Raw genomic sequence first — 12,017 nt, forward strand, 5'->3', positions numbered from 1 at the left:
GGTTCTTATGATGGTTCTTGTGATGGTTCTTGTGATGGTTGGATTATATATGTCTGTTGGGTATCGTGCACTATGGATTCTTTTCTGTTGAATTTTATTTATTTAGTATTTTGCATTTGTTATGTTCTTCTGTGTTTGGTTTAGTTTGCTTTGTTCTTGTTTTTGCTGTTTGTCAAAGCACTTTGTAAACCTGTGTTTTTAAAAAGTGTTATATAAATAAAGTTATTATCATAGTTGAAAGAGTCAGGAATCGGGGAGAGAGAGAGAGGGGAATGATGTGCAGGTAGGGAGTCACAGGTTGGATTCGAACCCAGTCCACCCACCTAGAGGACAACAGGAACTTACCATTAGGCCATCGGTGCACATCGTGTCTTTGTTTGTAATGCAGTCCTTTCTTAGGATCTTCCTCCTCCCTCTCCTGGCTGACAGAATAACTCTCCCACTGTGAGGCGAGTGGAGGTCTATTGTATTCACATGAGGAAATACAAATCCTTCCCCTCATAATAACTATCTTTTTCTGAATAAATGACATAATTGTCTTGGACTTACGAGTGAAGTTTGAATAGAATAAATAACTTCCTGTCCTGTTTTTCTGAATGAACCGGACACCTGTTCCTCAAAACCTCAACAGAAGCTCTAATTTAAATCACTAAAGTTCCCAAACTGCTGAGTTTAACCCAGTTTTATTGTAGTTTAAAACATGGGTATGTCTTTAGATAACATATTGTATTGTTATTACTTTGTGGACTTTGCACAGGCATCTCAGATCTTTACAGTCAGACGTAAACCCCGCTGTGATCAGACATTGGGTAGAGGAACGCAAGCACCTCGCAACTCGTAATTACAAGACAAACATCTTGTAAATTCAGAAAAAAAGGAAGCCTTCTATTTATTACACGCTCGCAAATTGCTTCTGTAGCCTACATGTGCGAACATGCAAGTCAGGAAGACTTCAGTGGCGGACTGTCCTGACATTTTCTGGGCATTTTCAGCAGTGCATGTATGAAATCACCTAAAGTAATACACCACATAGCCACAGCCCTGTAAATAAACATATTTTTCCAGGGCTATGACTTAAACGCTATACGTTTCTATGTTAACTTTAAGCAGGGAGTTTTTGTGTATCAATATAATATATCAATAGTCTCCAACATGAGAAGATGAAACAGCATGTCTTAACATCCCACCAAAACCTTTTCATGAGGTTAGGATTCATTTCAGGACTGTGTTTGCTCTCTGCTGCTTCTCCTGATGAAATAGAAGTTGGATTAATAACTGTGATATAATCTGAAATGATTGAAAATGCCATCAATCAGGTTTTCTTGTCCTCTGTGAACTCCTGGATCGGTGCAGCTTTTTATATCAGTGCAGCCACAGAGGGGTTCATGATACCCTTATTGTCACACAAAACATGAAAGCAACACAAAGCGATCTTTGAAATCATCATAACGACCGATGAAACATTTCTGCATACTTAATCTGCTACAGGGATTCTAATAGATTATATCATCAACCTTTTAGGTCATACGCAAGGTCTCCTAATTTCCTCTTTAAAGTCTGTATCAGATTAAAAAGATTAAATTGCATATCCTTGTACTACAAAATACAAGGGAATATTTTTTTTCACAAGATTTGCCCTTTTGGATTAGTTTTATATCCTTAAACCTATTTCCTCTTCATGGATTGTGTAAAATCGTGTAACTTGACGCTGCTCCGCTCCGCTCCGCTCCCTGCCTTTTTCACTGCTGCTGATGTCACACAGCCGGAGAGAGAGAGAGAGAGAGAGAGAGAGAGAGAGAGAGAGAGAGAGAGAGAGAGGGGGGGGGGGGGGGGGGGGGGGGGGGGACAGAGAGAGGGTGAGAGAGCGAGAGAGAGAGAGAGAGAGCGAGAGAGAGAGAGGGAGGAGGAGACCCCGAGTCCCGAGTCAGGAAATTAAGAAGGGGGCGTCATCGTGTGGAGCAAAGGTGTATTACACATTTTAGCTGTTTCTATTGATTGCATTTATTTTGTGTTACACATTCAGCTTAAAGCTACAGTGAGAAGTTTTCAGCTGGTAATGAAACAGGCTTAAATTAATATTGGTGCCTCTTTAAGACCTACAAAAGCAAAACAGATCATCAGGATTAAGATTGGTTATTGCCATATTGTTATTTAAGATGCCTGAAACCTCCGAGATTAAAGTCCCCACGAAACAAAAACTCAGAGAGTATCTAACTGCGGTGTCCTGATGTGATTCTTACTGAAACGGGAAAGAACCAATCACAACAGAGAACGCCATTAAAACCAGGAACATGTATTTTTCATATCATGGGACTTTTTAAAAAATTTTTTTACATTTTCCACAGCATATATTCACAGTGTCATGATTTGTACCATTATTTTCATGCTACAAGATGTCAATATTCAAACGCCCAGCTCCCAAGACCTCACCTCTGTTACACTGCCTCTGGCTCTGAAGACTGGAGAAACTGAAAACCAGACACCAGACCCCGGCTCTCACACCTCGGTCCAGTATCCAATTTAACAGACATATAACTGTTACTCAACAAGAAAAGTCTCCTGTCTCCTGTCAGGTGCAGATGTGAACAAAACATTTTTAATTTTACATACTCTATTAATCCCAGAGGGAAATTCTGGTTTACACATTCAGAGACATTCTTCCCACACACAGGTCCGAAATACATGCACACACAAACAGGCACGAGTGGAGAGATGTCAGAGTGGGGCTGCTACACATTGGTACATAGAGAGCGCAGCAGAGCTGTTGGGGGTTCAGTGCCTTGCTCAAGGGCATCTTGACAGTCTTTGGGAAGAGCCCTGGAACCTCCACAGCTACCAGACCAACTTCCATATTTTGGTCCCCACCAGGCTTTGAACCAGCAACCCTCCGGTTCCAAAGCCAAATACCTCTTGAGCTACTGATGCCCCAGAGCGGTCTCTCCAGAACTTTTCTAGACAAATGCAAAATGTGCACGTTTGGAAACGAACTTATTTCAGGCTTTGTCTTCAACTGGACCCCTTCCAGCCAACCTCAGCTCCTGCTGTTTGAATCAGCTCACAGGCAGCTCCTTCAGGTTCACTGACCGAGGACAAATATTTGCAAATTAAATCAGGTTAGATAAACAAGATGTGCTGTTCCCTGAAATCCTGTGTCTCTGGGTTAGGGTTAGCTTATTTAAAACAGCCAAGACTTAAAAAAACAAAAAACAGTAGAGATAGAGAGAGTTTTTAGCTTTAGCTGCCTGTCATATTTACATTTCATTCAAACAGTGAATCCCATCGATCAACCGATGCAGACACATTGCTTTGTCACTCATAACCAAATCATTTGACTTTGTTTGGCATTGCATAAAACCAATGGTTATATCTCTGCACTGAGATCTGAGAGTATGACCTATTGCATGCTGATACAATCATTGTGTTTCATAATAGCTTTGAGCATTAGTGGTTTAAGGCAAAATACGGTTAAAGTGCTGTTTATCTAAAAAGAGAGTGTGTGTGTCCAGGTTTTGGTTAACTTAAAATAAACAGGCAGGAGTTCAGACTTATATGCATGATCAATAGGCGCTGTCGTCAACATCTGATTGGTTATCAGGCTATCGGGGGGTGGGGGGGGGGCAGTTCAACCAGAAGCCCTTGTGATGGACCCTTCTCCAACTTTATGTAAGAGACAGTGAGAGCACTTCACTTCCATGAAGATGGCTCCAGGTTTTGCATTGCTGCTTCTGTGCCAGCTCGCTTTGTATACGGCTGTGACATCCAAGAAAGGTAAAATGGAGCCGCTGAGTCACTTCTTTGGATTTGTGCCTGAGAACGATTCTGAGGTGGTTTTTGATGATGTGTGGCAAATATTTCTGTCAGACTTGTAATTGGTAACTGTATGCATTTAATTGTTTTGTATCTTTGCCCCTTCTGAACTTGATTGATGATGTTCCATATAAAGCGAGCATGCACAACTTTAATTTTTAAATGTTACAATGGACCATGGAAACTTGTTTACAGTTCTTTGATACATTTAGTTTTCACCTGCAAAATGTGAACTCTATTCCTGTGAACCCTTCCCCTTATAATAACATTTGTGCTACTTCACCAGTATGTGGCCGTCCTCCTGTCACCGACGGGATCGACGAGTTGACCCTGAAACTTGTGTACGAGATCGGTGATGAGGTGACCCTCACATGTGCGCAGGGGTATCTTCCATCGACAACGACCCCTCGAAGGCTGAACTGCTCCCCCACGGGAGAGTGGACTCAGTCAGACCTGGTGTGCACCCGTGAGTTTTCAGAGGGTTGAAATCTACTTTTCTAACAGGGTGCATTTGGAAACCAATTGCAGCACACAGGAAAACAGGGATTGTTAGTCATTTCCTTTATTTATTTATTCACTGGTCTTTTCTTTGGCAGTGGTGCAGTTGTAGCACTGTTGCCTCACCGCGAGGAGTTTCTTGGTTCGAATCCCAGTCGGACAGGAGCCTCTCTGTGTGGAGTTTGTTCTCCCTGTGTAAGCATTGGTTCTGTTTCGGGTGCTTCGGCTTCCATCCAGGGTCCAAAGACATGCTCGTTAGCTCTAAACTGTCTGTGTGAATGTGAGTGGGGCTGGTTGTCTGTCTCTATATGTCCTGTGATTGATTATGTGAATTCAGTCGGGATTGTTTTGAGTAAAAGGTTGGCCTAATATTACAATTATTTGAAATGTTAGTATCAGGCGAGCAGCCTCCTGCCTGCACTAACATGATGAACAAGGAGCATCTTGTGAAATATTCTTTAGTAAAAGTTTAACAAATAACTGAAGAGTCATCTTCAGCTCCACATCAGGACTCTGATTGTGTCAGAAACTGAGTGTATTCATAAAAAAGGCAGCCTCATCATTCTCCTTATTGTGGCGGCTAAGATGGAAGAACTCCGCACAGAGACGAAGTGGACTGCAACCCGTTCCTAACAAAAGTAAAATCATAGTCCAGATAGTTTTTTATGATTTATTAAACAAAAGAGTGAAAAAATAACTCTGAACAAAAGTCCAAAAGATGAGATTATTTACAGACAGTGATGATGATGATCAGTACCAAATTAACACAACAACGTGCTCCTGGGCAGCAACTTTCAAGTTCCCCTCCGAAATCACTTTAGCCCCCACTACCACAGAATCAGAGAAGGGTTATGATGGCAGTGGCACTGTGTGAAAAGCTGCTGTAGCACCAGCTGAGAGGCTGAAGTTGAGTGAGATCCAACCTGTTTTTTTTTTCTGATGCACTTACTGCCCTGGGCCCCTTACAGATCTCAGGCCCCTGGGAAATTGCCTTGTTACCCCAATGGTTAATCCAGCCTTGATGACGGTGACGGTCAACAGAAAGTATTCAAACCCACTCCCACCCTCTTTGACTAGCCTCCCACTAGACAACTGAACAGGTAAAACAAGGGCAAACGACGCCAATTGCAAATTACCGGAAATTATATCAAACCCATTTAAGAGGCAAAACATAACAAAAAATCAACAGATTAAAATACACATAATGGCTCCTCATACAACGAATGATCAGCTGATGAGTAAAGGAAGAATGTGGGACATTTTACACATAAATATATCATAAAGCAAGTCTATCCTGTGTAAATGTGTCTCTGAGTCATGACTGTCTACAATGAGTGAGAAGCTCGAGTCACCTCGGTTGTGTTGTTGTGAGAGTCGTGTTTACATCATGTTTACATGGACGGGACGGCCTTGAGTATAAAGCTGTTGTAGTCAAAGGCTAGAGAAAAGAAGAAGAATATACTCACTGATTATTTGGATGTCAAGTAAGTGTTTTTAGCTCACGGTAATTCTGTGTCAATTCATGTGCAATATGAAGCTACGAGCTAACCAAAGTCGAGCAAAGGACAATTTTGTCTGTCTCTTGTGCTTAGTGGTTTTTAATTATGGTGCGTTCAATTCATAAGTCCTTTGTGCGGCCGAGACTGAAGCGGGGTTGGAGGCGTGTCGCTGGAGGAGAGCGGAGGCTTCATAAAAGTGGAGGTGTGGCAAAGCAGCGGTTTGTTTTGGTTTAATGCTGGTGCTCAAGGGTGACATCCACTGGATCAAAAAGTCACATTCTTCCTTTAATATCCTACAAATTATTCAAATTCAGTTGAATGTTTTCATGATTTTTTCTTTTCGTAGCTAAGATGTGCCCGATCCCTCGTCCTCTGCAGCCGTTAGCCATGGGGATGACCGAAGCTCCATTTAAGACCATGCTCAACTTCACTTGTGATGATGGGTAAAGGATCATTATATTTCCAAACAGGTGTGTTAAGAAGGTCTTTATATAGGGATGCATCTCAGCATAATTTGAACTTTCTTTTTGACAGGTATGTCATGATAGGAGCCAATAAGAGCAGCTGTTTACATGACGGCACCTGGAGCAACCCGCCGCCTCTCTGCAAAGGTACTGAAACATCAAAGCCAGGACCAATACTTATAATTAGGGAGCTGATTTCTGTTTGTAATGGATTTGTCTTGTTTTATTAAATCAATAGAATACCCCGACTAAAATGAAACCCCTGGAACAAAAAGCTACATATAAAGCAGTTTATGATCCAGTCTTAAGCCTTTTTCACACAGGATTAGTTTTACCTTGGGACCTCTGGTAATTTGGGATTTGACCCCCAACGTCTGTGTTTGGTGGGGCGCATTCGCATGGGATAAGCGAATCCAGCAGTTTACTCCAATTTACTCAGATTTCTGATTGAAACATTGAGGCACTGCATGATAACCACCTTGTCTATTGGGGATTTTACTCAAAAGAGCTCATTTTGTGGCCTCAAAAAGCTGCACTAATAACAGTTCTGCATAGGTTTGTGTGAATTGATAAAAGATCATGTCAGTCTGGCTCAATTGTCATCTTTTGTCCTCTTCCAGCTGTGAATTGTCCGCTGCCCCAGCCACCCAGAGATGGAAGAGTTGTCCATGATAAGCCCCTTACCGGGACCACCACCATGTACGGGCTTGGCTGGACGTACGAGTGTAACCCACCGAAGGCACCAAGTTATGAGAGGGGGTCCTGCATGGCTGATGGGAGTGCGACTGAGCCACCAGTGTGCCGAGGTAAATCCTTATTCTCAGTATTCCTGAGCCATCTTTCATGGGGCTTTCATGAAGCTATGCATGCTAAAAATAACAACATTTCTCTACATAAAACATTTGTAGGTATAAAACATTTCAAAATATTAGGGTGAATCACATCAAACTTAGAGTAATATTTGTGAACTTTGTCAAGTAAGATATTTAGTGACTGAAATGATAGTGACTGAAATGATAGTAACTATATGATCAGACATTAAGGAAACATGCTATGTTGAAGTGCTGGCTCCTCTGACAACAATGCAGCAGCCAGTATATCCTCCTTCTAACTTTAGATTCTGGTCCTGAATGCTCTGGATTTATTTGGACCAGAGAAGGAAGGCGTTTTTAAGGCACCCCCACACGGCCGTTTTGGAAGCCCCTCGGTTTGACAGATATGAGAGCAGTTATCAGGTCAAACCAACAGGTGTTGCAGCGATGGAAGCGGGCAAGAGAACTGGTTCAGATAGAAGTGATTGTACCTGACCTAAAAAGCCTCTGCATGTTTCTAATAAACTCCACGAGCAGAAACATGCTCAAACTAGGATCAATATTGGAGATGCTTTTGAAAAATGGAGAGAGGTTAGAACGCAGAAAGGTTTACAGACCGATGCAGAGCTGGCTAAACACTGAAGCTTCAGGGTCCACCACATGGCAACCTGCGTGAGCATCAACTCTAGAGAGAAGGGGGCGGGGGGAGACAGCTCTCCAATTCCAACGTTTTGAATTTGGACTGCAGTACCCATTTTAAACACTGGGTGTCAGAGTTACATATTGCTCCTTTAATATGACAAAGTTCACAATTATTGCTTTAAATGTGTTTAAAGAGTCACATTTAAATACTCACAACACATTTTTAAAAACATTTTAGAGTTAAATGTGGAGATGTGTTGCTTTTATTTTTAACCCTTGCGCAATTTTATAATCCACCCCTCAAAACCTACCTGTTCATCTTTTCCTGAGTAAGTCTTTGTCCTGCATTTTTAACCTGTTTATTTTCCTCCCAGAGGTGAGCTGCTCCAGTCCCAGAGGCATTCCTAATGGTTTCATGACCTTTGCCGTGATCAGACCTCATGGCTACAAGGAGAAGGTTAAATACGCCTGCAATGAGCACTATGTTCTGGACGGTGAGGCTGAGACCTTCTGCCAAAACACAGGAAACTGGTCTGCTAAGCCAGTTTGCAGGGGTGAGTCATGCATGTGATAAATGGACCTCAGGATACATTTGAGTTTGTAGTTTTATCTTTGTCTTTTTCTAGATTTACCCTAAAATTGAGTATACAAGATGCACTTTTAATAGGCTACCTTGCTTCATCTAAGTGGGCTGCATCCTAAATGGCAGTGGGTCCAAAACACCAGTATAAAATGGAGAGAGAGGCAGTCTGTCATGTTATGGCTTTAATCTATTGAGTGCTTCGTCACTGATGGGAACCGTCCTAACCGCAAGAACAGTCGGCATCCTCACAACTATCAACGTTACAATAGGCTGAGAGCTCAACTATCATACCAGTCTCTAGCAGGATGACAGGATTAGGGGCGGCTGTGGCTCAGTGGTAGAGTCAGTTGTCTCTCAACTCAATGGTTGAGGGTTCAATCCCCAGCTCCTGCAGCCATATGTCCAATGTGTCCTTGGGCAAGACACTTAACCCCAAATTGCTCACGCTGCTTCGTCAGTGGTATATGAATGCGTCTGAATGGGATTAGCTAATTCTGATGGTCACTTTACACAGCAGCCTCTACCATCAGTGTGTGAATGTGTAGGTGTGCCTGTGGTGTAAAAACACTTTGATTAATTGGAAGACTAGAAAAGCGTCAAACAAGCTCAAATCGTTTATATCAATAACATGTGTGAAAATTTGTTAAATGCCATGTATCACTTTTATGCTGATGACACTATCATCTATTGTTGCTCAGCATCTGTTGCACAAGCTTTTGAGTTTCTGCAGTCAGCTTTCAATGCTGTCCAGTCATAAACACTGATAAAACAAAGCTCATGTTGTTTTCACATTTACGTGGAGAAACAACAAATGTCCCATTGATTTTAACTTGTCAAGGAAATGAAATCAAGGTTGTCGAAAGCTACATATCACATATTGCCAATTTGGCCTCTAAACTTAAGGTGAAGTTGGGATTTTATTACAGAAATAAATTCTGCTTTTCCCTCAGAACAAAGAAACTTCTTGTTTCATCAACCTTTCTTACTTTGTTGGATTATGGAGTGGGTGCCTCGGCCAAAGGTTTACAGTCTTTCCATACCGTCTATCACTGTGCGTTGAGATTTTTGACTGGTAGACGCTTCACTCATCACTGTGACCTGTACACTAACTCAGATTGGCCATCTTTGAAGGTGCGCAGGCATATACACTGGCTGAAGCTTATTTATAAAGCTCTTCTTGGTTTGGTGCCTTCTTATTTATGTTCATACCTTCAAAGAACCAGAAGCCACTATGGCTTGCATTCCTCTGATGTCTTTAAACTGTCTGTGCCTTGTGTCCGCACTGAGCTCAGGAAAAAAGCGTTTAGTTTTGCTGCTCCCACCTCATGGAACTTTCTCCAAAATGACTTGAAAATGGAGGATCTCATTTCACTTGAAGCCTTTGGCTCAATCTTAAAAGATAAAAAACGCGAGACAATTGGAAAGTGCCTTTGTTTCTGAATTGTAATCTGTGATCAAGATTCTGCACTTTATCTGTAAATCAATTTGCACATTGTAAATTGTTGTTCTCTCTTAACTTATTTTATGACGTGTGCTGCTGCCCTCTTGCCAGGTCACCCTTGTGAAAGAGATCCTGATCTCAATGGGTTATTTACCTGGTTAAATAAAGATTAAATAAAAAGTCCATTTACCACTTACAAACTCTGCGTGGCGAAGACAGACGATAGATTTGAAAATTTGATCCAATCTGACAGCTTTAATCTGAGACTGAGGTCCCTAATTGGTTTACAAAATAAACAATAAACTGCCTAGTATCTTCCCATCGTCTGGTATAAACATGCTCTGTTTTTTCCCCACACAGCGCCCTGCACGGTTAACATCAAAAGAGGTCGTATCTTCTACAATGCCAGGAAGCTGTGGATCGCAGACCTGAAACCAAACCAAGTCCTCCATGGAGAACACGTGGCCTTCTACTGTCTGAACAAAGCCGACAGGTGTGGCTACCCTGTGGCCAGCACCTGTAACGACGGGACCCTCTCCATCCCAGAATGCTTTGAGGGTGAGCACATTAAATGTCTTTCAAACCTCTTCAGTTTACAAAGTCTGTCAAATGTATTCAACACTGACTGCAAAGCAATGGTTTTAACAGAAAACAAGTTCTTTAGCACCTGAATTGACGCAAAACTCAAACCTGAACAGCTTCAAGAGCTAGGAAATAAATCCTTGATAAAATGATAATTATCTCCTTTTTGATTTAAAGTAAGAGGGGATTATAGTATTTTTACTGAAAGACTGTGTCATGTAAATCTAATTTGGGATTGGAGCAAAAATTAGACAAGTAGGAGTCCTGGATATTTGATGTATATTAGGGCAGAACCATAGACTTTAAATATGAACAGATGAAGCCTGAGTCACGTCAGCCATTTGTTACGGCAGGGGGTACTGGAGGCTAATCGGCAGCAGCCGCCATGTTGGAAATCCTGTCTCAGCCTGACTTTCAGCCAACCTAACGACAGGATTTAAAGCCGAAGTTGTGGCGGGTTTTAAGCCTCTTGACGAACCGTAACATACCTGTCAATCATGTCAGCTATGCGCCTAACTATGGTAACACGCATCGTTTTCAAACAGGTGTGTGGTCTCGCGGAATTGTTTAGTGGTGGATGTTGGAGGATTATATTGTTAAATATCGATTGAAACTGTGCTCATGTCCGTGGTCTCCGATGTTTATAAAAAGATTTGAAAATAGTATATACTCATGTACATTCTCTCGTAGCAGTACTTCACTTTTCTCTCTCTGTCAGGTGGACTGCAGATGACCCATGATGCCTCCATGCAGTCGTACATTTTATGATTACGGTAATAAATCTGCCTTTTTTCTTTATTCTTTAGAACCCGGCAGGGTGGAATACACATTGAAGGCCAAAAGTCTTCCATCAGAAATCCAAATGTGTGTCACTTCACCCCCTGCAAGTCCCACAAGCCCTGGAACACCTGTGTGACTCTGCAGAGAGTGACCTGAAACACCATGTGCACCGGCAGGATAGGAATTATTGGCATCAATAATAATAAATCTGTCTAAATGTTTTACATGTTTGATTTTGTCTGTCATTTTTAGTAATAAAGGAAAAGTTTTAATTATCACACTGTAGGTATGATAAGACTGTAAGTATTAAAGCTCACATATTCTCCTCCTCTTCAACCAGTTTATATAAGTCTTAGAGGTCTACAAAAACATGTCTGTGAAGTTTTTTGTTCTAAATCCACTCTGATCCTGTATTTGATCATGCCTATAAACCCCTCTATTTCAGCCCTGCTCAGAACAGGCTCTTTCTGTGTCTGTACCTTTAAATGTAAATGAGCTGTGTTTGACCACGCCCCCTCTCTGGAAGGGCTTGGGTGTCTTGGGCTTTCTTGCTCCATGTCCTATTGTTTATGGTGAGAAGGAAGACTCAGAGGGCAGAACAAACACCTAGCTGTGGGAGTGTCACCCACCTGGTGGAGGGGTTACTGCCCTTTGTGATGTCATGAAGGGAAAATCTCCAAACGGTCTGTTTGATCACACATTTTCTGAAAAGTGGAGCAGGAAAAAGACAGAGAGGATGGTCTTTTCTCATGATTGGGGGTTTGTACACAGACTAGGGACACATATTAGTGTTAGAAAAACATGGTGAAGTGTATTTAGCATAATATGTGACCTTTAAGCATATTACAAATAAATGATGTATAGCTTTCACTGTAGAAAGCTACCCATGGACAGCTCTAACTATTGAAT

At 41.8% G+C, this 12,017-nt stretch overlaps 1 protein-coding gene across 1 annotated transcript; it reads left to right on the forward strand.

Moving 5' to 3' along the window:
* Positions 1–3,608: 3,608 nt before the first annotated feature.
* Positions 3,609–11,332, forward strand: LOC109989068 (beta-2-glycoprotein 1). Its single transcript, XM_020640679.3, has 8 exons — positions 3,609–3,768; positions 4,094–4,273; positions 6,151–6,247; positions 6,339–6,415; positions 6,889–7,074; positions 8,097–8,276; positions 10,107–10,304; positions 11,135–11,332. The coding sequence occupies exons 1-8, from the start codon at positions 3,693–3,695 to the stop codon at positions 11,242–11,244; spliced, it is 1,104 nt and encodes a 367-aa protein (XP_020496335.1). The 5' UTR covers positions 3,609–3,692; the 3' UTR covers positions 11,245–11,332.
* The last annotated feature ends 685 nt before the right edge of the window (positions 11,333–12,017 follow it).

The sequence above is a fragment of the Labrus bergylta genome, chromosome 1 (genome assembly GCF_963930695.1).
Source record: "Labrus bergylta chromosome 1, fLabBer1.1, whole genome shotgun sequence".
NCBI classification, from domain to species: Eukaryota; Metazoa; Chordata; class Actinopteri; order Labriformes; family Labridae; genus Labrus; species Labrus bergylta.

Bases quoted from the DNA above. Each gene is read 5' to 3' on its own strand.
- LOC109989068 (XM_020640679.3), top strand. From the start codon at position 3,693: ATGAAGATGGCTCCAGGTTTTGCATTGCTGCTTCTGTGCCAGCTCGCT. The intron at 6,248-6,338 runs GTAAAGGATCAT...TCTTTTTGACAG, and splicing joins AACTTCACTTGTGATGATGG to GTATGTCATGATAGGAGCCA. The intron at 10,305-11,134 runs GTGAGCACATTA...TTTATTCTTTAG, and splicing joins CATCCCAGAATGCTTTGAGG to AACCCGGCAGGGTGGAATAC.